The sequence below is a fragment of the Salvelinus sp. IW2-2015 genome, linkage group LG15 (assembly GCF_002910315.2).
Source record: "Salvelinus sp. IW2-2015 linkage group LG15, ASM291031v2, whole genome shotgun sequence".
NCBI classification, from domain to species: domain Eukaryota; kingdom Metazoa; phylum Chordata; class Actinopteri; order Salmoniformes; family Salmonidae; genus Salvelinus; species Salvelinus sp. IW2-2015.
In genome coordinates this window covers 50,897,738-50,925,520 of record NC_036855.1, presented here as the reverse complement: position 1 = coordinate 50,925,520, position 27,783 = coordinate 50,897,738, and the positions used below count along the sequence as shown (strand labels likewise).

At 42.1% G+C, this 27,783-nt stretch overlaps 1 protein-coding gene across 42 annotated transcripts in view; it reads left to right on the top strand.

The window, feature by feature from the left end:
- LOC111974091 (CUGBP Elav-like family member 1) overlaps nucleotides 1-27,783 on the top strand; it is a 56,299-nt gene that overhangs the window by 22,581 nt on the left and 5,935 nt on the right. For 7 of the 42 annotated variants that reach the window (XM_070447189.1, XM_070447187.1, XM_070447185.1 and 4 more), the window contains exons 3-14: nucleotides 477-599; nucleotides 11,587-11,774; nucleotides 16,227-16,309; nucleotides 17,120-17,168; nucleotides 17,341-17,475; nucleotides 17,998-18,077; nucleotides 19,426-19,587; nucleotides 25,360-25,438; nucleotides 26,288-26,458; nucleotides 26,697-26,813; nucleotides 26,925-27,125; nucleotides 27,605-27,748. In XM_070447189.1, coding sequence (XP_070303290.1) covers nucleotides 496-599; nucleotides 11,587-11,774; nucleotides 16,227-16,309; nucleotides 17,120-17,168; nucleotides 17,341-17,475; nucleotides 17,998-18,077; nucleotides 19,426-19,587; nucleotides 25,360-25,438; nucleotides 26,288-26,458; nucleotides 26,697-26,813; nucleotides 26,925-27,125; nucleotides 27,605-27,748 — 1,513 coding nt within the window. In that variant the 5' untranslated portion in view covers nucleotides 477-495. Of the gene's footprint in view, nucleotides 1-476; nucleotides 600-5,797; nucleotides 6,353-11,586; nucleotides 11,775-16,226; nucleotides 16,310-17,119; nucleotides 17,169-17,340; nucleotides 17,476-17,997; nucleotides 18,078-19,425; nucleotides 19,588-25,359; nucleotides 25,439-26,287; nucleotides 26,459-26,696; nucleotides 26,814-26,924; nucleotides 27,126-27,604; nucleotides 27,749-27,783 lie in introns of those variants that run through there. The other 35 variants (XM_070447217.1, XM_070447215.1, XM_070447212.1 and 32 more) reach the window with 28 other exon arrangements.

The following is a 27,783-nucleotide window of genomic DNA, read 5'->3' as shown; positions in this document are numbered from 1 at the left end:
ACCTAGCTTCTCTCATCCCTTGACTTTGTTGTGCAAATTATTCAGAGAAGCACAAAGTAACTCAGACTAGCAATTCCTTTTTTAAATGTAGGCCAAGGAGATGGCAGTATTTTTAGGTTCACTCATTTCATATCGTCTTTTAACGCAATAAGTCAAATCACTCTACTCTAGTAGCTGTGCATTCTATGTAACGTTCTCTAGGTTGCCTGCCCTTGTTTGCATCCAGAAAGAATGTCTATGCACAGTCTAGCCGACATGCAGTGCCTGTAATTCATTTGTTTTAAAATCATTCTTACGTCTCCAATTTTGTCATGTACATTTCGATTTCTTTCATATCTTCCACATGCATGTTACACTTTTTCCTCTGTCAAACTGTCTTTGTCTCAGTCACTGTAAGTCCTTTCCATCCACTGTTTGTTTTTCTTGTGACTCATGAGTATCATGTTTGTCCTGTGCTGTTTGGTGTATTTCTGTAGTGATTGTGAAAGGCACTGGATGGATAGCATCGACGCTGAAGTCTTGTACCTGTCCACGGAGCAGCATGGGCAGCCACAATGTGAGCTTCCCCACACTGCCCTGGAGGTACCCACCATGGGAGGGTAAGAACTCTTTCTCTCCCTTGCTTTTTCCCCTTCAATGGACCCTCTGCCTACACTGGTATGCTTTGGTTTGACATGCCACGCAAGGGCTCATTCACAAGGACACTATAGTAGTAGATACTAGTTGGGCCTACAAGTAGTGGTTAAGAATTGCATGTGAAGCATGGTAGTGTATCAAGATTCTAAAGTTGAAAGGCCTCAGGATGTTTCGAGCAGACATTTTAGAAAATGACTCCCGCATCTGCTATTCTATAATGTAGACACTAGTGTTGCGCTGTATACTGAAACTTCAGTACCAAACTGTTTTTCATGTTCTAGTATTGAAAAGGTACAGGAATTTTTATTTCGGTACTTGTGTCAAATGTGTGTCTCGGATCAACTCTCTCTGCACAGCCAATGTCCCCCGTATAGTGCGAGGCGCACGCACTGTGCCTGCTCCACTTACTCGTTGCTAGCCTGCACTAGGAGTCTGGGCTACATCATGTTTGCTCCCAACTCATGACGCACAGAAATTGACACACTTGAATAATGCGACACTGCATGTAGAAATGTTMAAACTGTTAATAGTTTTTGCCAAACAATGTCCATAAAGGCTAGAACACTTTACAATGCGAGAAGATACCAGTAGCTTTCAGCTTTGTAAGCTAACTTAGCTTCAGCTGTAAGCTAGCAAGACAACATCAATTGATAATATAAATAACACACAACATGCTGATTTCAAAGCTGATTTCCACCATAAACTGTTGAAGTGCGGGTTCCTCCCCCTCTTGTTTTGGGGGGTCCGGTGTACCCCTCAGATATTTTTATGTAGAAGGACTTGAGAAGCTCAGGTGATTTTTTTAAAAGGATATTTTACTCCAAAATAAATTACAATTAAATTATGCTGACACCATCTAAAATATATTTTCCACTTACGGAACTGAGCCCAATAACATATTGGTGAAATTATTTGTTCAAATTTATTTGTACATATTGGACCATGCATATAGCCTATGCTTGGTCCATATTAAGAGGTATGCCATTAGCAATAAGCATTATAACCAGTAGGCCAACTGATGAAGCATAAATAAACTATAAATAAATAGGCTGAAGSATGGGGTTGCGTATTTAAGCAATAAGGCATAGTGGGTGTGGTATATGACCAATATTCCACGGCTAAGGGCTGTTCTTAGGCACAAGCGGAGTGCCTGGACACAGCCCTTAGCCGTGGTATATTGGCCCTATACCGCAAACCCCTGAGGTGCCTTATTTCTATTATAAACTAGCTACCAATGTAATTATAGCAGTAAAAATATACGGTCTAATATACCACGGCTGTCAGCCAATCAGCGTTCAGGGCTCAAACCCTGCGTTCAACCTTTTGGGCTAATCATTAGCCTAGTCCCAAATGTGATATTTAACTAGTTAGCATCCTATTGATGAATTTTATGTCTAAAAATGTTTTTCATAAACACAGTGAATATACTGTATTGTAGGCCAACTTGGTTAAATTGGGGTAACGGACAACCGGGGTAATACGCCCCCTGCCTGTACTTATTACAGAAACCACTTAATGTCACAATTTTCTTCCCTCCCAACACTTTCCCTGGTTGCCACAACTTTTGCACAACAACAAAAAAGTAATCTGTCTACATTTTGTCAATGGCTCAATCACATTTATTTAAAAAGCCCTTTTTACATCAGCAGATGTCACAAAGTGCTATACAGAAACCCAGCCTAAAAATCTCAAACAGCAAGCAATGCAGATGTAGAAGCACGGTGGCTAGGAAAAACTCATTAGAAAGGCAGGAACCTAGGAAGAAACCTAGAGGAACAAGGCTCTGAGGGTTGGCCAGTCCTCTTTTGGCTGTGCCGGGTGGAGATTATAACAGTACATGGCCATTTTAAGGACCGATTTGTTCAAACGTTCATAGATGACCAGCATGGTCAAATAATAATCAGAGAGTGCAACAGGTCAGTACCTCAGGAGTAAATGTCAGTTCAGCATTCAGAGGTCGAGACAGCAGGTGCAGTAGAGAGAGAAAGTCAAAAACAGCAGGGCCGGGACAAGGTAGCACGTCCGGTGAACAGGTCAGGGTTCCATATCCGCAGGCAGAACAGTTGAAACTGGAGCAGCAGCATGACCAGGTTGGCTGGGGACTGCCAGGGAGTCCTGAGGCATGATCCTAGGGCTCATGTCCTCCAGGAGCGATGGTGGCGTTTTACCCTACAATTGACCCGTTACATTTAGCCCCACTCTCCCCTATGCATTTGGAGAGAATTGCACTGCTGCTAAAAACTCAGTTGAAAATTGTGCAGTTCGGTATATTTAGGAGTTGAGAAATAAAGTTGGAATGCAAAGCTGGGATCCCCCCCTTTTCAACAAAGGCCATTTAAAACGGCAATTTTCGCAATTGCAAGTATTGTTGTGCGTTGACTGCTTGTCCCTCCCTATGGCACTCGCAACTTGAATGCGCCTCGAGGAATATTTCTCTCGCATAGAACACACAACAAGCCAACTAAGTAAATGGATAAAATATCATATGGGGCCCATCTGATTTTCCTATTCATTACTTGTTTTGTTTGCAGAGGAAAAGTAAATGTGGATAGATCTAGCATCTTCAAAGTGTGCCTCGGCAGAGTTATTATTTTGGTCTGGCGGCAATGATTTTGGTGTGGCACAGCGCCACAGTAAAATGACTGCTGCGGAAACACTGTCGTGATACTAAACTTGGTTTCGAAGTKAATTTTGGTATCGTGACAACACTTAGACACATGGTGACAATAGCTTAGTTCTACACCACTATATGCCATTAATCAGTATGCATTCATAAGTTAGGCCAATGTCTCCTATTCCCCATATCATGTCTGTCTGTGTAGTCTACTTGTTGTCCACCATGATGAAATCGGGAAGGGAACTGTGGATCTGTCTCCGTCTGTTAGTGCTTTCGTACATTAGTTTGTTCGTACGTGATATCTCTGACAGCACTGGGCCGATTTTAACCCACTAGAGTCGATGTCCGCGCCACAGTGAATCTAATTAGCATCTAAAAAAATCCCCATAAAAATCGGTCTGTTTTAAACTAGGGATTTTTTTGTTGTTGCATTGCATCTGTCTCAATCCGCCGATGTCGCACTTCCGCATCTGCGGTGAAAGGTGATAGATGGAGCGGTATTTGTCAGACCATGAGACATACCGAAAATCCATCTTCTCACAAAATCATCGGAAGCATCCSAACAGTTTGGACTACAAACTATTATGTTTTAAATAGACTCACTCGTTATGGTGTTCTCCGTTTTGCTCTACAACCCCCCCCCCCCAACTTCTGTCTGTAGCGTCCAAACTGTTACTTCTCCGCTTTAAACGCCGCTCTAAAATGTGCAGTTTTGTCACAACACAATGCCGCAGATGTCTCAAGTTTAGAGGGAGCGGGCAATTGGCATGCTGACTGCAGGAATGTCCGCCGGAGCTGTTGCAGGAGAATTTAATGTTAATTTCTCTACCATAAGCTGCCTATAATGTCGTTTTTGAGAATTTGGCAGTACATCCAACCGACCTCACAACCGCAGACCACAGGTAACCACGGCAGCCCGGGGACCTCCACATGCGGCTTCTTCACCTGCGGGATCGTCTGAGACCAGCCACCCAAACAGCTGATGAAACTTGATTTGCACAACCGAAGAATTTCTGCAACTTGTTGTCCTCACCAGGCTCTTGACCTGACTGCATTTTGGCATCATAACTGACTTCAGTGGGCAAATGCTCACCTTCGATGGCCACTGGCACGCAGGAGAAGCGTGCTCTTCACGGATGAATCCTACTTGCAACTGTACCGAGCAGACGTCGTGTGGGCGAGCGGTTTGCTGATGTCAACGTTATAAACAGAGTGTCCCATGGTGGTGGTAGGGTTATGATATGGGCAGGCATAAGCTACAGAAAACTAACACCATTGCATTTTATTGATGGCAATTTGAATGCAGCAGAGATACTGTGACGAGACCCTGAGGTCCATTGTTGTGGCATTTGTCCGCCGCCATCACCTCATGTTTCAGCATGATAATGCACGGCCCCATATCGCAAGGATCTGTACACAATTCCTGGAAGCTGAAAATATCCCAGTTCTTCAATGGCTTATAAACTCACCAGACATGTCACCCATTGAGCATGTTTGGGACGCTCTGGATCTACYTGTATGACAGCGTGTTCCAGTTCCCGCCAATATCCAGCAACTTCGCACAGCCATTGAAGAGGAGTGGGACAATATTACACAGGCCACAATCAACAGCCTGATCAACTAACTATATGCGAAGGAGATCTCTCGCGCTGCATGAGGAAAATGGTGGTCACACCAGATACTGACTGATTTTCTGATCTACGCCCTTACCTTAAAAAAAGTATCRGTGACCAACAGATGCAAATCTGTATTACCAGTCGTGAAATCCATGTATTAGGGCCTATTGAATTTATTTCAATTGAGTGATTTCCTTATATGAACTGTACCTCAGTAAAATCTTTGAAATTGTTGCATTTTGCGTTTTATATTATTGTTCAGTTTAGATGTATTTCATAATGTTCCCACATAGACGTTGCTTTCATCAAACGCTTGTGTGCGTGCATGCTTCCCACCAACCCAGGAACATTCCCACATGCTATATCTCAGACCACACTGGGCCGATTTTGACGAAATGTGGGTGAATGATGCGTCTTGCCATAGAGATCTGGCATTTACAAAATGACACTGATTGGCCCAAGGCGGGAGCTATAGTAATTATCTGAAATATGTTAGTCACACGGTATATCTCAGTTGGACCAAGGGAAACATTGTATAGAAATGGTCAAGAAAGCTTGAAAGCAGTGTTTTCTATAATTTAAGTGGGGTGTATTAAATCGTAATAGTGGTTTTGAAACCCCTCTGGTTGTTGTGATGGCGCAAACAAAAGAAAGGGAAAGGTTATAGAGCCATCCACTGCAAAGGTTGTTAACKCCGGTTTCCCTCCTTGTTTATGTGTTCTCTGCCATGCCTGTGGGTTTCCTAAGGTCAGGGGGTTAGGGTGGGGAGTTAATGCGACCAATGTCATATGACCCAGCCCCCACCCACCCACTGCCACAGAACAACAGGGTGACCGAGTCCCAGTGCCGGAACCTGATTGTCTCCCAGCTTCATATTAGTGCAGGGATTACCAGCTCGCTCCCGTTCCCCATTCATTCCGGACAGTCACTCGTCCTTATCAGCATCAATCTGACACTCTATTTATCTGACGCTGCACCCAGTTCTGCTTGGCTAAGAGAAATGCTCACAAAAAGCCCCAGCCCATCAGCACTTTTTTTTGTGGGACCCAGGGCCACAGCTTTCAGTGGCCTGCCTACTCTTCTGTTAATCTAGACCCAGTTTGTTGGACAGTGAGGATTTGTTGTGTGTTCTACTCTGGTTCAAAGTTTCACCGTTGTCCAATTAATTGAATTTGTCGGTTCTTTACCATTTTTTGTTACTTCTCGTAGTTTTGCATCAGCCTCCATGTAGTTTCGCCATAGTTTTTCCACAACAGCCTCTCCTATGCTTCTTTCCACAAGTTCACACTCTTGAAGAAAAGTTTCTGAGCAGGCTCTAGTAATTTGCTGTGTATCTTGACTTATTTTCTGGTGTGAAAAAGTGAGCTATCTTTTTTTTTTTTTACTTTGGAAAAGGGGAGAAACACAAAAACATGGCCTCTTTTAAACTGGATTTTTTGCCAGAGATGATGGTGGACCATTGCTCTTTGAATTCTAGTCCTGTGTAAGTAGTTTTTCTTCTTTCTAGCAAAGGGTTAATAGCCTATTGCTAAAGTGCTTTTCAGAAATTAATTTGAGGTTTAGTTTTTTACATTAGTTTTGGTGTCATGTTGGTGGGGGGAGTAGGCTATAATGTTACCTGTTTGATATATTGGATCCACCTCGTATTCAGTCATGTGTTTTCAGCATCAGTCTATATTGATACTCAATTTCTTGATCTGTAGTTTGGTACCAGCTTGTGACTTGACATTTTTTGTGCTTGCCATAATGTTCCATTCCAAAACTTGGTACTTTAAATTTGATATGTAGATGTCGAATGGGAAAACGGTAGAAGAGCGAGTTTTCAACAGGTGCATACTCCCCAAGTGTCCCCCATAATGGTTCAGAGTCTGTATTTCTTTTGCAGTGTAGTTGGATTTTATTAATTTAGCTGCTGCTTTTATCTAGATCGACTTACAATCAGTAGTTATTGTACATGTCAGAGGCTTTAAAACAAGTATGTTTTGAAGTTTTTGAAGTTTATGCATACCGTAGACTACATATTTCGTGGTCTTACCACTCCACAAATGTCTTGTTAAAAACTATAGTTTTGGCAAGTCGGTTAGGACATCTACTTTGTGCATGAGTAATTTTTCCAACAATTGTTTACAGACAGATTATTTAACTTATAATTCACTGTATCACAATTCCAGTGAGTCAGARTTTGGCTGTGCCTTTTTAAATAGCTTGGACAATTCCAGAAAATGATGTCATGGCTTTAGAAGCTTCTGATAGGCTAATTTACATCATTGGGGTCAATTGGAGGTGTACCTGTGGATGTATTTCAAGGCCTACCTTCAAACTCAGTGCCTATTTGCTTGACATCATGGAAAAATCTAAAGAAATCAGCCAAGACCTCAGAAAAAAATTGTAGACCTCCACAAGTCTGGTTCATCCTTGGGAGCAATTTCCAAACGCCTGAAGGTACCATGTTCATCTGTACAAACAATAGTACTGTAGTATTAACACCATAGGACCTCGCAGCCGTGATACCGCTCAGGAAGGAGACGCGTTCTTTCTCCTAGAGATGAACAGACTTTGGTGCGAAAAGTGCAAATCAATCCCAGAACAATAGCAAAGGACCTTGTGAAGATGCTGGAGGAAATGGGTACAAAAGTATCTATATCCACAGTAAAACCAGTCCTGTATCAACATAACCTGAAAGGCCACTCAGCAAGGAAGAAGCCACTGCTCCAAAACCGCTGTAAAAAAGCCAGACTACGGTTTGCAACTGCACATGGAGACAAAGATCATACTTTTTGGAGAAATGTCCTCTGGTCTGATGAAACAAAAATAGAACTGTTTGGCCATAATGACCATCGTTATGTTTGGAGTAAAAAGGGGGTGGCTTGCAAGTGAAGAACACCATCCCAACCGTGAAGCACGGGTGTGGCAGCATCATGTTGTGGGGTTGCTTTGCTGCAGGAGGGACTGGTGCACTTCACAAAATACATGGCATCATGAGGATGGAAAATTGTGGATATATTGAAGCAACATCTCAAGACATCAGTCAGGAAGTTAAAGCTTGGTCACAAATGGGTCTTCCAAATGGACAATGACCCCCAAGCGAAATTCCAAAGTTGTGGCAAAATGGCTAAAGGACAACAAAGTCAAGGTATTGGAGTGGCCATCACAAAGCCCTGACATCAATCCCATAGAAAATGTGTGGGCCGAATTGAAAAAGTGTGTGCGAGCAAGGATACCTACCAACCTGACTCAGTTACACCAGCTCTGTCAGGAGGAATGGGCCAAAATTCACCCAACTTATTGTGGAAGGCTACCCAAAACGTTTGACCCAGGTTAAACAATTTAAAGGCAATGCTACCAAATACTAATTGAGTGTATGTAAACTTCTGACCCACTGGGAATGTGATGAAAGAAATAAAAGCTGAAATAAATCATTCTCTCTCCTATTATTCTGACATTTCACATTCTTAAAATAAAGTGGTGATCCTAACTGACCTAAAACAGGGACTTTTTACCTGGATTAAATGTCAAGAGTTGTGAAAAACTGAGTTTAAATGTATTTGGCTAAGGTGTATGTAAACTTCAACTATATATCTTAATCAATCAGGGGATTGTCTCTGCTGTTACCAAGATTCAGATGCTTGATCTTGCAATAGCCACTTGGCTAGCAAGTTAGCAAACCAAATAAACAGCTGGAGAGAATTAATTTGGCACATTTTTAGAAAGTTAACTAAATAGCTATAACATATAGCTGGCCAACAGTTGTGAATGTCATAGAACTAAGTGTAACTTCATCACCTCACTTAAGTTGCACTGCACAGGAGTGACTCTCCTCACACAGCTCCCATTTGCTCATTGTACTTCTTTGTAAACAAACACCTGACCGGCTCAATCAGCTGTTTGGTAAACTTCATAATGAAAAATAATCAGGAGAACGCAATCTGTTTTATCTATTAACCTAGTGCACACGTTGACTGCATTTAAAAAAAAATTAAACATTGATTACAAAAATATTTTGAGCACAAACAATTAAGCACAAACCATGCTTAATTGGAGGGCACAGTTTTACCTTGGACCAGAATGTCCTTCAATGACTAAAAAGTGAACTCTTGTCATGACATTTCAATAGGCAGTTTTGTGTCCGTTGAGATCATATTTCCTGGTATCCTTAAAGTGATACTAAAGGATTTTGGCAATTCGAGTCCGATGAACTCGTGGATATAATTCTTACGTCTGTGTGCAGTTTGAAGGAAGTTGCTAACTAGCATTGTTTGGAAAGTCTATGGAAACTACCTCTTAACTTCCTTTATACTGGATGCAGAGACATAAAAATGGTATCCACTCTCTCTCCGTACTCTCTCGGTCTTTCTCAATGTACAGTGCATTCGGAAAGTGTTCAGACCCCTTCACTTTTTGAAAATGTTGTTACGTTACAGCATTATTCTATAATGGATTAAATAAATGTTCCTCATCACTCTACACACAATACCCCATAATGACAAAGCAAAAACAGGTTTTTAGACAAAAAAAAAAAAGTAAAACAGATATCTTAGTATTCAGACCGTTTGCTATGAGACTCTTAAATTGAGCTCAGGTTCATCCCCTATCCATTGATCCTCCCTGAGCTGTTTCTACAACTTGATTGGAGTTGCCCTGTAGTAAATTTAAATTGTTTGGGCATGATTTGGAAAGGTGCACATCTGTCTATTTAAGGTCCCACAGTTGACAGTGCCTGTCAGAGCAAAAACCAAGCCTTGAGGTCGAAGGAATTGTCCGTAGAGCTCCGAAACACGATTGTGTTGAGGCACAGATTTGTATTTTTACTAGGCAAGTCAGTTAAGAACAAGTTCTTATTTTATAATGACGGCCTGACCCAGACGACGCTGGGCCAGTTGTGCGCCGCCCTATGCGACTACCGATCACAGCCAGTTGTGATACAGCCTGGGATCGAACCAGGGTCTGTAGTGACGCCTCTAGCACTGAGATGCAGTGCATTAGACCGCTGCGCCACTCTGGTTGGATGGGGAGCGTCGTTGCACAGCTATTTTCAGATCTCTCCAGAGATGTTGGAACTCTGTCAGAGTGACCATCGGGTTCTTGGTCACCTCCCTAACCAAGGCCCATCACCCCTGATTGCTCCCTTTGGCTGGGCGGCCAGCTCTAGGAGTCTAGGCGGTTCCAAACTACTTCCGTTTAACAATGATGGAGGCCACTGTGTTCTTGGGGACCTTCAAATTCTGCAGAAATGTTTTGGTACCCTTCCCTAGAACGCAGGAGTGGCTTCGGGACATGTCTCTGAATGTCCTTGAGTGGCCCAGCTCGAGCCTGGACTTGAACCCAATCCTACATCTCTGGAGAGATCTGAAAATAGCTGTGCAACGACACTCCCCATCCAACCTGACAGAGCTTGAGAGGATCTGCAGAGAAGAATGGGAGATACTCTCCAAATACAGTTGTGCCAAGCTTGTAGCGTCATACCCAAGAAGACGCGAGGCTGTAATTGCTGCCAAAGGTGCTTCAACAAAGTACTGAGTAAAGGGTCTGAATACTTACGTAAATGTGAGATTTTCTTTTTTTAATACAATTGCAAATATTTCTAAAAAAACGTTTTTTGCTTTGTCAGTATGGAATATTATGTGTAGGTTGATGAAAAAAAWRWWWRWWTTTAATCAATTTTAGAATAAGGCTTTAACATTTCAAAATGTGGTTAAAAGTCAAGGTCTGAATACTTTCCGAATGCACTTCATTCCTACCAACTTTTGAAGTTCAAAAGAASTTCAAAAGAATATCACTATCATTCTCCTCTCCCTCAATTTCCTTGATTATGCCACTTTCTTGTTTTAGTTTTAGGGATATCCTCTAAACCTACCTTCTGGCCTATTTTTAGTAATGGATCATCCTATTATCAATCATTAGTGCTCACTTATCCCCCCACTTTGGTACCTTGATATATTCCTGTCCTATTTGAAATCTTTTGTGCAATCTCAATAAATCTGTCTTACATTTGTGTTCGAAATGTGATATTGGCTTAAACACTGAATATGGTGTCTGAATGCATAAAAATAGAATTAGCCTAGTCAGAATTTGACTACTTAGGTTAGGTTAGACAGTCTTGATTGGATTTCTCTGATGATATGGAGGTAGGTGTTTGTCAACTGAAAACCTAGTTGGTTTGTGCTTGCACAAATTCAAATGATATTTAAATGGCTTTTCTATTAATTCATTCACATTATGGATGGACTTGATGTTCTTTTGTTCTGTGCAGCCTTCAATATTACATAAAATAAATCATTGTTTGGTTATGAAAGATCAGATCTCTCAAAACAAATGTCACATTCAACATCATTCTCTTTAGAGCTATTGGTCTTAGTTGCATAGGTCATTTCTCTGCTGGCAGTATGCATTTGGTGCTGTATGTTTTTGTATGCATTTTAGAATGTTTCCTCAGTCACATCATCTCTTTCAACTGACACTTAACAACTTTACTTGACTACAAGTTATGCAGTGCTACTGAAATAGTCTACACTTGATTGTACCTTTCTGCAAAACAGCCCTTGCTCAGAAGGCACCATTTTGTGAAGCTTCCAGCTTAGTGTATTATGCAATTTGGTTATTTCCAGCAGGGACATATTTAAGGTACCACTGGGGAAGACTATTTGTTAAATGTAGCTTCTGTTGCCCTAGTTCACGTCATGTAGCCATATTATAACAACCGTTCTCTTTCTCTCTCAGGGCAAAGAAGATGAATGGGACCCTGGACCACCCGGACCAGCCCGACATCGATGCTATCAAGATGTTTGTTGGCCAGATCCCACGGTCCTGGGCAGAGGAACAGCTGCGGGAGCTTTTTGAGCCTTACGGCGCRGTCTACGAAATCAATGTGTTGCGTGACAGGAGTCAAAACCCCCCACAGAGCAAAGGTGACAGTGCTGAGGTGTCCATTACACTTCCTCACCCTATCCAGAATTCCCTGCATTTTTTATATGTATTGGCTGTGTTGCTAAATTCCCTGGAATCCTCTTTCCGGTAGCTAAACAACCGAAGCGTCTGCCTATTTGCAGTATTCTCTACTTTACTACTCCCTCCGCTACCACAGCATATCACACTCTTGGCATTCTCTCAACCATCTTCACCTGGAATGCTTTTCCAACAGTCTTGAAGAAATTCCCACATATGCTGAGCACTTGTTGGCTGCTTTTCCTTCAATCTGCGGTCCAACTCATCCCAAACCATCTCAATTGGATTGAGGTCGGGTGATTGTAAAGGCCAGGTCATCTGATGCAGCACTCCATCACTCTCCTTCTTGGTCAAATAGCTCTTACAAAGCCTGGAGGTGTGTTGGATCATTGTCCTGTTGAAAAACAAATTATAGTCCCACTAGGCGCAAACCAGATGGGATGGRGTATCACTGCAGAATGCTGTAGTAGCCATGCTGGTTAAGTGTGCCTTGAATTCTAAATAAATCACAGACAGTGTCACCAGCAAAGCACCATCACACCACCACCTCCATGCTTCACGGTGGGAACCACACATGCAGAGATCATCTGTTCACCAACTCTGCGTCTCACACAGACACGGCGGTTGATACCAAAAAATCGCAAATTTGGACTTATCAGACCAAAGGACAGATTTCCACCATTCTAATGTCCATTGCTCGTGTTTCTTGGCCCAAGCAAGTCTCTTCTTATTATTGGTGTCCTTTAGTGGTGGTTTCTTATCAGCAATTTGACCACGAAGACCTGATTCACTTTGTCTCCTCTGAACAGTTGATGTTGAGATATCACTTACTTGAATTCTGAAGTATTTATTTGGGCTGCAATTTCTGAGGCTGGTAACTCAGATGAACTTATCCTCTGCAGCAGGGGTGACTCTGGGTCTTCCTTTCCTGTGACGGTCCTCATGAGAGCCAGTTTCATTATAGCGCTTGATGGTTTTTGCGACTGCACTTGAAGAAACATTCAAAGTTCTTGAAATTTTACAGATTGACTAACCTTCATGTCTTAAAGTTATGATGGACTGTCGTTTCTCTTTGCTTATTTGAGCTGTTCTTGCCATAATATGGACTTGGTCTTTTACCAAATAGGGCTATCTTCTGTATACCACCCCCATCTTGTCACAACACAACCGATTGTCTCAAACGCATTAAGAAGGAAAGAAATTCCACAAATMTACTTTTAACAAGGCACACATGTTATATGAAATGCATTCCAGGTGACTACCTTATGATGCTGGTTGAGAGAATGCCTAGAGCAGGCCTTGGAAATTGTTTCCATGGAGGGCCACATTAGACTATATTTTTGCCGTCGCGGGCCAGAATCATATTACAGGATTATACATCATGTGTATGGCTGTGTTGACAGATATATCTACTGTAAATCACGATCAAATATGCTACTTATTTATCTTTTTTTAACATGCACAGAAATAAACCACATCCATGTTCTCCTTTTGGTAGGTATTTTCATTATTAAACATGCAATGAACTACACGGAGGGAAAGTACACTGCATTCAGCACCACAGACAGAACTCTTGTTAACGGGTATGCACAAAACACAAGAAAAAGAGAGAGCTCAACATTACATTTAAACTACTCAATCAGTGTGAGGAGTGAAGTCTGATGGGCATTGACTAGAGCAGTGAAGTCAGATAGTTTCTGACGTTGCTATGCGCAGGATTTCTGAGAGGTGGGAGTCAGTAAGAGATGAGCTATCTTATATTTCCTCACTGAAAATGTCTGTTCGCATACATAGGTTGACCCAAACAGTACAAACATCTTCTGAGCATGACTCCTAATCTTTGGGAAGTTTTGTTCATCGAGAGATGCATAGAACCTCGTCAGTGACATTGTTTTGAATAGTTCTCCAATCACTGCATCAGACTGAAGATCGATAAGCTCAAGTTGCAGGTCAGTGGGAGCGTTATCCACTTTGAAGGTGAAACGAGAGGAAACCAACAGCGTGTCATCTTCCAACACTTTGAAATCCTCAAAACAATGAAACTCACCGTTCAAAGCACGCAGCAGCGATGTATTCTTTTCCCGCTGGTCATCTGATAGGGAACAGACTTGTAGTGTTGGAAGGTGGGTGAGATTGTTGGCTTCTACTTGGCGGGTCAGGAGGAGTCATTTTCCCTTGAAGACTTTGACAAGGCTGTACATCTGATGTGCAAAAAGGCTCTTCCCTTGTAGTTTGGAATTCAGTTCATTCATGAGGGCCATGATGTCCACGGTGAAGGCAAAATCAGCCAACCATTCTTTATCTTGCAGTTGAGGGAAATCCACATTTTCCTTTCATTTGCAAAAATTTTGCCAGCTCCGACTTCAGGTCTCACACTCTTTTAAGCACCATCCCCAAACTCATCCATCTCACGTTTGTGGTAGGGGAGATCTGCATGACCCAACTCTCTTCCAACAGTGAGACAAACTGCCTGTGGTTTAAAGATTTTGCTCTTATGAAGTCTACCACTTTCGTGGCTATCTAAAACATGGCTCATTTTCAGAACACATTTACAGAGCACCTGATGAATAATACAATGCAGGAAAATAAGTTTCTGATCTGGGTTCAGCTCAGCTACTTGATCTTGTATCCTTTTCTAAAGGCCAATGTTTTTTCCTGTCAAGTTTGGGCAACCGTCAGTGGTCACACTAACTTTTTAAAACTCACACACTTATTAACCTCCTCCAATAAATCTTTCCCTGTTGTTGTGCTCTTAATTGACTGCACTGAAGCAAGCTCCTCTGTAATTTCAAAGTCTGGGGTTATGCTTCGTAAGAATATCAACAACTGCGCCGTGTCACGTGCATCAGTGCTCTTATCCAGGGCCAATGAGAAATAGATGAAATCCTTTACCTTGTCTTTCAAATGTTGTTCCATATTCTCTGCGATGTCCTCAACACACTGTGTCACTGTTCGTCTTGACAGGGAAACATTTTCAAACAGCTCTTTCTTTTCGAGGCAAAGTATTGCTGCAGAGTCAATTAAACATTCTTTAATGAATTCACCCTCAGCGAATGGCTTGCCATGTTTAGCAATTTTGTCGGACAGTTCAAATCAAATTGTATTTGTCACATGCACCGAATACAACTGGTGTAGACCTTAAAGTGAAATAATTACTTACAAGCCCTTAACCAACAATGCCGTTTCAAGAAAATACCTTGAAGTAAGATAAAAATAACAAATAATAATAATTAAAGATGCATAGCTAGCTCTCGCAATTCCGTCGTTTGCTGAATTCAGTTTTGTGAAAAGTCCTTGCTGCTTTTGTAACTGAGAAAGCTACTCTTTCGATGCCCTTGCCCTRTGCCCAGAAGACATATTCCTATATTTCTCTGCATGCTTCGTCTGGAAGTGTCAGGACAAGTTGTAGTCTTTCAAGACAGCGATGCTCTCTTTGCACACAGCTTTCCCTGATACCTCAATAAAGAAATATTTTTATGCCCACTCTCGCTGGAACACCCTACATTTATTGTCTGCTTTCCTTTTCTTTGAAATCTTTGAAAAACAAATTTTTGTGCAATTTCTAGCTAGCTACTATTTGTAACTGTGGTGTGTGTGTGTGTGTGTCTCAGCCTGTCAGTCACTGTCTGTCCTCGTGCAGTTATTTATACGTGCCTTCAAAATAAATGTCCCACAAGCAATGTGAGTTAAATCATTACAGAAAGGCGAGGTATTCATTGGGCTTTTAATTTGAATAACAAATAAGTTTGTGGTCTGAGCATAATTCCGCAGGCCATATTAAATCAGGTAGTGGGCCGCATACGACCCCCGGGCCGGCCTTTGCCCAGGCCTGGCCTAGAGTGTGCAAAGCTGTCATCAAGGKAAAGTGTGGCAAGTTTTAAGAACCTCAAATATATAATATATTTTGATTCGTTTAACACTTCTTTGGTTACTGTGGGATTCTGTATGTGTTATTTCATCGTTTTGATGTCTTCACTATTATTCTACAATGTAGAAAATAGTCAAAATATAGAAAAACCCTGGAATGAMTGGATGTCCAAACTTCTGACTGGTATTGTATATATATTTTGGGGATGTTGGTTCAAATCGCAGGTTTTTATATCAGCTGTTCAGAAATGAGACTCAGGTGTAGGCTAGCCTACATCATGTCGATCAAATTGGTTGATAGGAAGGGTTCAGATGAGGGAGAGAAACGTGAAGGGAGGGGGATGTGTGCGTGAAGTAGCGCATGTACAGAATATGTTTTTTAGCTCCGGGGAAGAGGCTTCCAGGGGGGGGGAACTGTGGTGGTTACTTTCGGTCGTGCGGCCTTTTTAATAAAGGAGGCATAGATGGCCCACCGATACTCAATGTCATTTTAAAATTGAGTAACATTTACTTTGTCTAACAGCTGTCTATATCCCCATTCCAAACAGGTTGTTGTTTCATAACATATTACGCTCGCAAATCAGCGTTGGAAGCACAAAATGCCCTTCACAACATGAAAATTCTCTCTGGGGTGAGTAGAATTGGTGAAAGTTTTAACTTCATCAGTAAATCGAATAGGCAACGTATTGGGTAGCTTGACAGGTTGTAGTACAACAGTCAGTGCTGCTGTTCAGCTTTTATCTCGATGTAGGGCTCTATAAAATATCCCCCCCCCCCCAAATTCTGTTTTCTCCATTTAGTTTTTCCAGGTTTCCATTTCCCCCTTTTTTTTCATGTTTTCCCTCTCAAAATCACACTTGTTTAAATAGAGCATCCCATTTAGTTGTTTTATAAGTCCACAACAATGGTTAAACCACATCAGGAGACTGCTTTTGAGGTCTAGATTTTCTACATTTTATTTAGATTTTGGTGTGTATTTACCCTTTATTTTCAATGGCACCTAGCAAGAGGCTGTTTTTGTAGAGCTGATGTGATGATAGAGTTTGCAAAATAAATACTGGATTGATGCAAATAATGATCTCATTCTGCCAGGTAAGCATAGGCTACTTTGTAGTTGACATTTAATTGAGAAGGTTTTTGGGAAAGCCTTTCCATCTACCGGAATACTTATTAGCATCATTGTTAATGCCTAACAAAGTGGTAGATGCGTGCACCGCACATACAGTCAGGGGGAATTCTCGTTGCCTCTTCAGAAAGTTGCAGGAAATACCCATCACTGATGCATTCTGTTCATGTTTTATGATAAACTTGCGATTCTGTCTGCGTTCTCCGCATCGCAGATTTTATAGGGATGCCTACCACACACATCCATTCATACCTATCAAGGCGGTCTCTGTCAGCACTTCTTGCTTCGTTTAAATGCAATGTCTTTCCTCAACAGATGCATCACCCCATTCAGATGAAGCCAGCTGACAGTGAGAAGAATAATGGTGAGTATAGCTACATCTCTGCAGGCAGGGGAGCCGGTGGATGGTGTGGTAATTCTGTTTTTATGTTGAAGCCCTACCATTTTAGAAGCTGCCCTTGTTGTTGTATGTTGTCTCTAATGCAGTTAGTCATTGTTTGATGAAACAACCTTTTCTTCCTCATTGTCTCTTTCAGCGGTGGAAGACAGGAAGTTGTTCATAGGGATGATATCGAAAAAGTGTAATGAGAATGACATCAGACTTATGTTCTCGCCGTACGGACAGATCGAGGAATGTAGAATACTACGTGGGCCGGATGGACTGAGCCGTGGTGAGGCAGATTCAGTTCACCTTTCATCGTCATCGTCATCCACACACACACACACACACACACACCTTCAAGACGCACCCAAACACATTTTACTCTATCAGTTATACTATAAGGACTGGTCGTTGTTTTAACATTAGTCTCTCTACATGCGGTACGTACACACTCACTCTAAAATAGTTGCAAACAGATGAGTGATAAGTAATTAATCTCATTTGTCCTCTCGTTGACAAATCCCACACATCTTCCATACAAATCCTCTCACAGAACATGTGCCAATCTCAAGGTCATCACTTGATAATTCTAGATGTAGCATTTTGACTAAGTTCTAGTAATTGATGATTCAWATATCTGTTTGACACTGTTCCAAGTGTGTTTTTTGGGGGCTGTTCAACTAAAACAAGAACTTACCAGARTCCATAGCATGCTGCAATCTGGGCTGTATGCTTTCTGTTATGTTTCTAAATGCTGTCAGGAGTCAGGACCGTGTATGTCAACCATTTACGAGTTGTTCCCCTTCTGCAGGTTGTGCGTTTATCACTTTTACAGCAAGACAGATGGCACAGTCAACAATCAAATCCATGCACCAATCACAAACTATGGAGGTAAGCATTGAACCTGCACACCTCCCATCCCTCAGAAACAGAGACTCTACACWGAACAAAAATCTAAACGGAACAAGTAAAGTGTAGATCCCATGTTTCATGAGCTGAAATGAAAGATTCCAGAAATGTTCCATATGCACATAAAGCTTATTTCTCAAAAAATGTGTGCACAAATTTGTTTACATCCCTGTTAGTTGGCGTTTCTCCTTTGCCAAGATAATCTATCCACTTGACAGTTGTGGCATATCAAGAAGTTGATTAAACAGCAAGATCGTTACACAGATGTACCTTGTACTGGGGACAATAAAAGGCCACTCTAAAATGTGCAGTTTTGTCTCACAACACAATGCCATAGATTCTCAAGGGAGCATGCAATTGGCATGCTGACTGCAGGAATGTCCACCAGACCGGTTGCCAGATAATTGAATGTTAATTTCTCTACCATAAGCTGCCTCCATTGTTTTAGAGAATTTGGCAGTACGTCCAACCGGTCTCACAACCGCAGACCACGTGTACGGCGTCAATGTTGTCAACGTGCCCCGTGGTGGGGATATGGTATGGGCAGGCATTAGCTACGGACAATGAACAAAATGGCATTTTATCAATGTCAATTTGAATGCACAGAGATACCGTGATGAGATCCTGAGGCCCATTGTCGTGCCGTTCATCTGCCGCCATCACCTCATATTTCAGCATATTAATGCACGGCCCCATGTCACAAGGATCTGTACACAATTTCTGGAAGATGAAAATGGCCCAGTTATTCAATGGCCTGAATACTCACCAGAAGTAACCCGTTGAGCATGTTTGGGATGCTCCGGATCAACGTGTGCAACGGCGTCTTCGCGCCAATATCCAGCAACTTCGCACAGCCATTGAAGAGGAGTGGGACAACATTCCACAGGCCACGATCAACAGCCTGATCAACTCTATACGAAGGAGATGTTGCGCTGCATGAGGCAAATTGTGGTCACACCAGATACTGATTTGTTTTCTGATCCAAGCCCCTACCTTTTTTTAAGGTATCTGTGACCAACAGATGAATGTCTGTATTCCCAGTCATTTGAAATCCATAAATTAGGGCCTAATGAATTTATTTCAATTGCTGATTTCCTTATATGAACTGTAACTCWGTAAAATCTTTGAAATTGTTGCATGTTGTGTTTTATATTTTTGTTTAGTATAACATAATAACCTGCTGTTTTCCTCTATACCGTACTTATGTGATTGACTCGCTAAAGGGCCCATTACTCAAGTAATGCCATTTTGAAATTGCTGTTATCGTGCTGGAGGAATATCGAAGATTGTTTTCAAATGACACCATTTGCTGTCTATACCGAATTTTTAGGGCTGTTCGTCTCCCATCGTAGTGAAGTTTGCCGACACGCAGAAGGACAAGGAGCAGAAGCGCATCGCCCAGCAGCTTCAGCAGCAGATGCAGCAGCTCAACGCTGCCTCAATGTGGGGGAATCTGACTGGGCTCAACTCTCTGGGTCCACAGTATCTGGCAGTAAGTGACCACCTCCTCCTGCACCATCCCCAGCAGAGCTTTGGAAAGACCCGTGGCTTGGCTTGAAGCCCTTGTTAATGTTCCAGTTTAGAAATTGACAATTTTTGGGGGTTCAAATTTCCCCAAGGTAGTTATTCAGGACAACGCTTAGCTTGTTGTTTGTGTTTGCAAGCAAATTAAGGTTTGGGCTGAAATTGGCTACAATATCTCAGGTTTGTTCTAGAAAGATGAGGGTTACAGCTGGGACACATTAAAATGCACTGCTGTTTGGCAGACTGGTTTAGACAGTCTCTAGATCAGGGGTGTCAAACTAATTTTGCCCCGGGGGGCTGCATTCGGTCTACATAGAGGTCCGGAGGGACACACTGAAAATGTGTTATATTTCATCGCCATCAAAATTGAATGTAGATCCATTATCATTTCTACAGTTTTAATTAGGTTTTACTGATTTTAAAGTATATTGAGTTCGCAATGTGGTGCCAGGTAAACAACCTCTCCCTCAATGTCGGCAAGACAAAGGAGCTGATTATGGACTACAGGAAACGGAGGGCCGAACACGCCCCCATCCACATCGATGGGGCTGTAGTGGAGTGGCTCGAGAGCTTCAAGTTCCTTGGGTGTCCACATCACTAAGGAATTATCATGGTCCACACACACCAACACAGTCGTGAAGAAGTCACGACAACGCCTCTTCACCCTCAGGAGGCTGAAAAGATTCGGCATGGGCCCTCAGATCCTCAAAAAGTTCTACAGCTGCATCATTGAGCATCTTGACTGCCTGCAGCACAGCTTGGTATGGCAACTGCTTGGCATCCAACCGCAAGGCTCTACAGGGATAGTGCGTACGGCCCATTACATCACTGTGGCCGAGCTCCCTGCCATCCAGGACCATTATACCAGGCGGTGTCAGAGGAAGGCCCTAGAAATTGTCAGACTCCAGCCATCCAAGTCATAGACTGTTCTCTCTGCTACTGCACGGCAAGCGGTATCGATTAGGGTTGAATGGTGGAAACCCGGTTACTGAGATTTACTGCCCAAAACCACTCCCTTTTCCTGGGAAAAATAACTGCAAGAAACCGGTAAATTATAATACATGATTTATTTCAACAGCATGATGTGAAATGGAACTGTTAAATTATATGCYATGTCTAAATCTTGCTTCTCTGCGGTCTTCTCTCTGCGTGATCAATCATCAACGCTTATGTTTGGAACATACAGCCCATCTCAGTATATACATATGAGAAAGCAGTATGTTAACATTATTAAAGTGACTAGTGTTCCATTATCGAAGTGGCCAGTGATTCCATGTCTATGTATATTAGAGGTCGACCGATTTATGATTTTTCAATGCCGATACCGATTATTGGAGGACCAAAAACAGCCGATACCAATTAATCAGCCGTTTTTTTTTGTTTTTTTTAATATATATTTTTATTTGTAATAATGACAATTACAACAATACTGAATGAACACATATTTTAACTTAATATAATACATCAATAAAATCAATTTAGCCTCAAATAAATAATGAAACATGTTCAATTTGGTTTAAATAATGCAAAAACAAAGTGTTGGAGAAGAAAGTAAAAGTGCAATATGTGCCATGTAAAAAAGATACCGTTTAAGTTCCTTGCTCAGAACATATGAAAGCTGGTGGTTCCTTTTAACATGAGTCTTCAATATTCCCAGGTAAGAAGTTTTAGGTTGTAGTTATTATAGGATTTATGGAAATATTTCTCTCAATACGATTTGTATTTCATATACCTTTGACTATTGGTGTTCTTATAGGCACTTTAGTATTGCCAGTGTAACAGTATAGCTTCCATCCCTCTCCTCGCCGCTACCTGGGCTCGAACCAGGAACATCGACAACAGCCACCCTCGAAGCAGCGTTACCCATGCAGAGCAAGGGGAACAACTACTCCAAGTCTCAGAGCGGTGACGTTTGAAACGCTATAGCGCGCCCCACCCACTAACTAGCTAGCCATTTCACATCGTTTACACCAGCCTAATCTCGGGAGTTGATAGGCTTGAAGTCATAAACAGCGCAATACTTGAAGCATTGCGAAGATCTGCGGCAAAACGCACGAAAGTGCTGTTTGAATGAATGCTTACGAGGGTGCTGGTGCCTACCATCGCTCAGTCAGACTGTCTATCAAATCATAGACTTAATATAACATAATAACACACAGAAATACGAGCCTTAGGTCATTAATATGGTCGAATCCGGAAACTATCATCTCAAACAACGTTTATTCTTTCAGTGAAATACGAAACGTTCGTATTTTATCTAACGGTGGCATCCGTAAGTCTAAATAATCCTGTTACATTGCACAACCTTCAATGTTATGTCATAATTACGTAAAATTCTGGCAATTAGTTCGCAAATGAGCCAGCGGGCCAAACTGTTGCATATACCCTGACTCTGCGTGCAATGAACGCAAGAGAAAGTGACCAATTTCACCTGGTTAATTTGCCTGCTAACCTGGATTTATTTTAGCTAAATATGCAAGTTAAAAATATATACTTCTGTGTATTGATTTAAGAAAGCATTAATGTTTATGGTTAGGTACACGTTGGAGCAACGACAGTCCTTTTTCGCGAATGCGCACTGCATCGATTATATGCAACGCAGGACGCTAGATAAACTAGTAATATCATCAACCATGTGTAGTTATAACTGGTGATTATGATTGATTGATTYTTTTTTATAAGATAAGTTTAATGCTAGCTAGCAACTTACCTTGGCTTCTTACTGCATTTGCGTAACAGGCGGGCTCRTCGTGAGGCAGGTGGTTAGAGCGTTGGACTAGTTAACCGTAAGGTTGCAAGATTGAATCCCTGAGCTGACAAGGTAAAAATCTGTCGAGGCAGAACGTTCCTAGGCCGTCATTGAAAATAAGAATGTGTTCTTAACTGACTTGCCTAGTTAAATAAAGGTGTAAAAAATACATTAAAAATTATTATAATAATTACAGATTTCTGATTGTTATGAAAACTTGAAATCGGTCCTAATTAATCGGCCATTCCGATTAATCGGTCGACCTCTAATGTATATAGGGCTGCAGCCTCTATGGTGCAGGGTTGAGTAACCGGGTGGTAGCCGGTTAGTGATGACTATTTAACAATCTGATGGCCTTGAGATAGAAGCTGTTTTTTAGTCTCTCGGTCCCAGCTTTGATGCACCTGTACTGACCTCGCTTTTTGGATGATAGCGGGGTGAACAGGCCGTGGCTCGGGTGGTTGATGTCCTTGATGATCGTTTCAGACTTGCATCGGTACTAACAGGACCCTGAACAGCTTCTACCCCCAAGCCATAAGACTGCTAAGTAGTTTGTCCGGGTACYCTATTTGGTTAAATATTTAACTATCTGCAATGGCCCTTCTTGCACTAACTCTTTTGAATCACATGTGCTGCTGCTACTGTTTATTATATACCCTGTTACCTAGTCACTTTATCCTTACCTATATGTACATACAGTTGAAGTCGGAAGTTTACATACACCTTAGCCAAATACATTTGAAATCAGTTTTTCACAATTCCTGACCATTTAATTCAAGTAAAAATTCCCTGTTGTGATTGCCACTCCAATACCTTGATTTTGTTGACTTAAGCCATTTTGCCACAACTTTGGAAGTCTTCTTGGGGTCATTGTCCGTTTGGAAGACCCATTTGCGACCAAGCTTTAACTTCCTGACTGATGTCTTGAGATGTTGCTTCAATATATCCACATCATTTTCCACCCTCATGATGCCATCTATTGTGTGAAGTACACCATTCCCTCCTGCAGCTATGCACCCCCACAACATGAGGCTGTCACCCCCGTGCTTCACGGTTGGGATGGTGTTCTTCAGCTTGCAAGCCTCCCCCCTTTAACTCCAAACATAACGATGGTCATTATGGCCAAAAGTTCTATTTTTGTTTCATCAGACCAGAGGACATTTCTCCAAAAAGTACGATCTTTGTCCCCATGTGCAGTTGCAAACCGTAGTTTGGCTTTTTTATGGCGGTTTTGGAGCAGTGGCTTCTTCCTTGCTGAGCGGCCTTTCAGGTTATGTCGATTATAGGACTAGTTTTACTGTGGATATAGATACGTTTGTACCGGTTTCCTCCAGCATCTTCACAAGGTCCTTTGCTATTGATTTGCACATTTTGCACCAAAGTACGTTCATCTCTAGGAGACAGAGCGCGTCTCCTTCCTGAGCGGTATGACGGCTGCGTGGTCCCATGGTGTTTATACTTGCTTGCTATTGTTTGTACAGATGAATGTAGTACCTTCAGGCGTTTGGAAATTGCTCCAAAGGATGAACCAGACTTGTGAAGGTCTAGAATTATTTTTCTGAGGTCTTGGCTGATTTCTTTTGATTTCAAGCAAAGAGGCACTGAGTTTGAAGGTAGACCTTGAAATACATCTACAGGTACACCTCCAATTGACTCAAATGATGTCAATTAGCCTATCAGAAGCTTCTAAAGCCATGACATAATTTTCTGGAATTTTCAAAGCTTTTTAAAGGCACAGTCAACGTAGTGTATGTAAACTTCTGACCCACTGGAATTGTGAAACAGTGAATTGTAAGTGAAATATTCCATCTGTAAACAATTGTTGGAAAAATTACTTGTGTCATGCACGAAGTAGATGTCCTAACCGACTTGCCAAAACTGTAGTTTGTTAACAAGACATTTGTGGAGTGGTTGAAAAACGAGTTTTAATGATTCCAACCTAAGTGTACGTGAACTTCCGACTTCAACTGTATCTACCTCAATTAACTCGTACCCCTGCACATCGACACTGTACTGGTGCACCGTGTATGTAGGCAAATTATAYTTACTCATAGTGTATTTATTCATTGTGTTATTTGTCTATTATTTCTCKATTTTTATCCCTGCATTAAGTAAGCATTTCACTTTTAGTTTACACCTGTTGTTTACGAAGCATGTGGCAAATAACGTGATTTGATTCCTTTTTTTATTTTTTACAAACCACCTGCTGGCTGAATTGGACCACCTCGCGGGCCAGGCCATATGTTTTGACACCCCTGCTCTAGAGCATTGACTGCCAACTGGAGGTTGTCAATTTGTTATAAGACTTAATTTGACATATGGTTTCCATGAATTGAACATGTTAGTTTTGCCTCGTAAGTATTCTCCCTGACCTTAGGGAGTTGACACATTATCTTATTRTTTTGTATAAGTCTTTGGGCCATTTCCTTAATCTGACAGGTTAGATGAAGACCCATTTTCCCCACCTTGCTTATATTTGGTTTGCTGTGTTTCTTGACAGATGTTAGATTTATATTTGCATCGTTGCCAGTTATCTATGTTGGATGGCCATCTAGTCTCAACTKATCTAAAGACCTGGTATGTTTTCAATTGGCTTCTCTAATTCTGACCCTCCAATTATGTGGCCATTCCAATATAGACGGCAGAGCTTTCTACAATGCTGTTAGTGCTGCTCCATGGGTGTGCTGTGAAAATCTTCCAACCTCTTCTTTTTCTTCACTGTCTTGCCTTCCATTTAAATCCTCTTAATTCACATTTCATCCCACTCAGTGTTGCTCAGCATCATGTTTTTTCACCTCTTTTCTGTGATTCTTTCCCTCTTCATCACCAACATTTACACCTCCACTCTTTCCTGTCCTTTTACGCTACATCTGTCCTCCTGACCCACTTTACCTTTTTTCACTCTGTCTCTCTCTGCTATTTCTTTCCTGAAAGCACAGTCCTGGATGCAGTCCTGACCCTTTGTGTTCTCTGTTTTGGTGTAATGTCTAGCTTTATTTACAGCTCCTCCAGCAGTCTGCCACCTCTGGGAATACCCTCAACAACCTTCACCCCATGTCTGGTATGTCAGGTAAAAACAAAGACATTTCCTACCTCTCTTCCTTCTTCCCCCTTTCCATTCTTACACCTGCATGCTAAATGTATTTTCCTCCTCGTCCAACTGCCATCAGTAATGTGCCTGGTGAAGATGTGCATTATTGATACTGCTGCGTGCATCATTCCCTGCATGCCTGAACTCCCACGTAATCTGTTCAGTGTGGTGTGTTTGTGTTAAGCAGTGGTGAGGGAACATGTTCAAATCCTGCTCCTCATATATTAATCACATTTTGAGCTGAAACGCGTTGCCACCAGGAAACTCCAGACGTAAACACTAACACACAAACGGGTGTTTTTTTAATCTGGTTTCTAGCAGTGTGTCTGCTGCAGCGAGTGGCTACTGATCGAATTCATCAAGGCAAAAACTGAGCAATTTAATGTTTTWCATTCCAATATGATAACCACGTGGTATGTCATGYGGCAAGCTACAATTATTCAATATTTTACAAAGCCTGCTTTAACTTCATATTGAAACTTCATCTGAGTTGGTTCAAAATGTTTACCAAAGTTAGCTCATTATCCCTGTTCTTGACTTACCCCACAGATCACTGCATTGTTGTATCTGCTTTCTGTGTGTTATGGCCAGTGTTCTTGTTGTGTTGATTGAGTGGGCGGCTAAGTTTGTACTTTTGCCTCCCATCTCACCCATTTTCAGATTGTGTTGGAAAGGTACCTGCAACTCTCTGCTGTAAGCTTCACATGCTSTAAAACAAAAACAGTGATTGCATGATCCTAGTTTCAACTCGGTGTAGCCTATATYTTGACCTAAGCGAGATCTAGGTTCCATGGCCCGTATTAAGTGCCGATTATGCATGTGTCTCAGGGCTGAATGCCATGCAGAACCTGGCTGCTCTGGCAGCGGCGGCCAGCGCCACACAGGCCACGCCCACGGGCAGCAGCGCTCTCACCACCTCTAGCAGTCCCCTCAGCGTGCTCACCAGCTCAGGTACGGGTACTGGACAGCAGGCACACTCATCATGGGACACCTACAAGGGTTGGTCACACTTTTTATCTCTCACCCCCTCACCTGTATGCATCTTTAACCTCGTTCCATGGACTTGCCTCTGTAAACACTGTTGATTGTTTCTCATGAACCTTTCCTCCTGTTGCCTTCCCCATCCCTAGTCTCTCGTTCATTCTGTTCCCTGGTCTGTGAATTAAGACTTTGAAGTCCTACTACCGGAGTTTTCCTCTAGGTGATTAATTGTTTTGGGGTTGACTCATCTCCATAGCAGGATCGTCACCCACCTCCTGTAACAACAACTCAGTGAACCCCATGGCCTCTTTAGGGGTGCTGCAGTCGTTGGCCGCAGGGGCTGGAGCCGGCCTCAACATGGGCTCACTTGCAGGTTAGCAGACTCAAACATATTTGTATTCATTATTTACAACAAATATATTATCTCAAATGTGAAGAGTGCATGATACATATTCAAGGTATTCTAGCCCTAATCTTGTAACAGAGCTCCTGTGTCTAGGAATGGCAGCCCTGAACGGTGGTCTAGGCAGCGGGGGCATGTCGAACGGAACTGGTAGCACCATGGAAGCCCTTACCCAGGCCTACTCCGGGATCCAGCAGTACGCTGCTGCTGCCCTCCCCAGCCTCTACAACCAGAGCCTGCTCTCCCAACAGAGTGTCAGTGCTGCAGGGAGCCAGAAGGAAGGCAAGTAGGGGGATGGAGATGGGGCATAAACGGGGATGGGGAGATTTGTGTTAACTCAAATGTCTGCTCTACAGGGATCACATGCTACGCTGTGATTGATGTTTGAATGTAGTACTAGTGCAAGGGATATTAAGAGTTTAGGTTAAATCATTTGTGATGTGACCTTAGTGTAGCATATTGGTGAAAATATGTATTGTCACCTGCTGAGGGTTCTGTCTTGTTTTAAATATGCTGCTACAGCAAGCGACAGTCGGAGCATGGGTAAGATTTAATTGCAACACTCTGACATGTTTTCACAGTACTAGTTGTTGAAAATTTCATTTTAAAATGAGCAGAAATCCGTATCAAAAGGCTCCTCAGATAACATTTTGAAATGKTATTAATCTGTCAAAAACAAAATGGTTGCCTCTGGCTTAGTTGTATCCATTGCCATCTTGTGGTGTCAGACGTTTTAATAAATTATTTCCTGCTCTCTTAAGGCCCWGAGGGAGCCAACTTGTTCATATACCACCTCCCCCAGGAGTTTGGAGACCAGGACCTGCTCCAGATGTTCATGCCCTTTGGCAACGTTATTTCCGCTAAGGTGTTCATTGACAAGCAGACCAACCTCAGCAAGTGTTTTGGTAAGCTGGAGGATGGGGAAAACAGCACATCACTA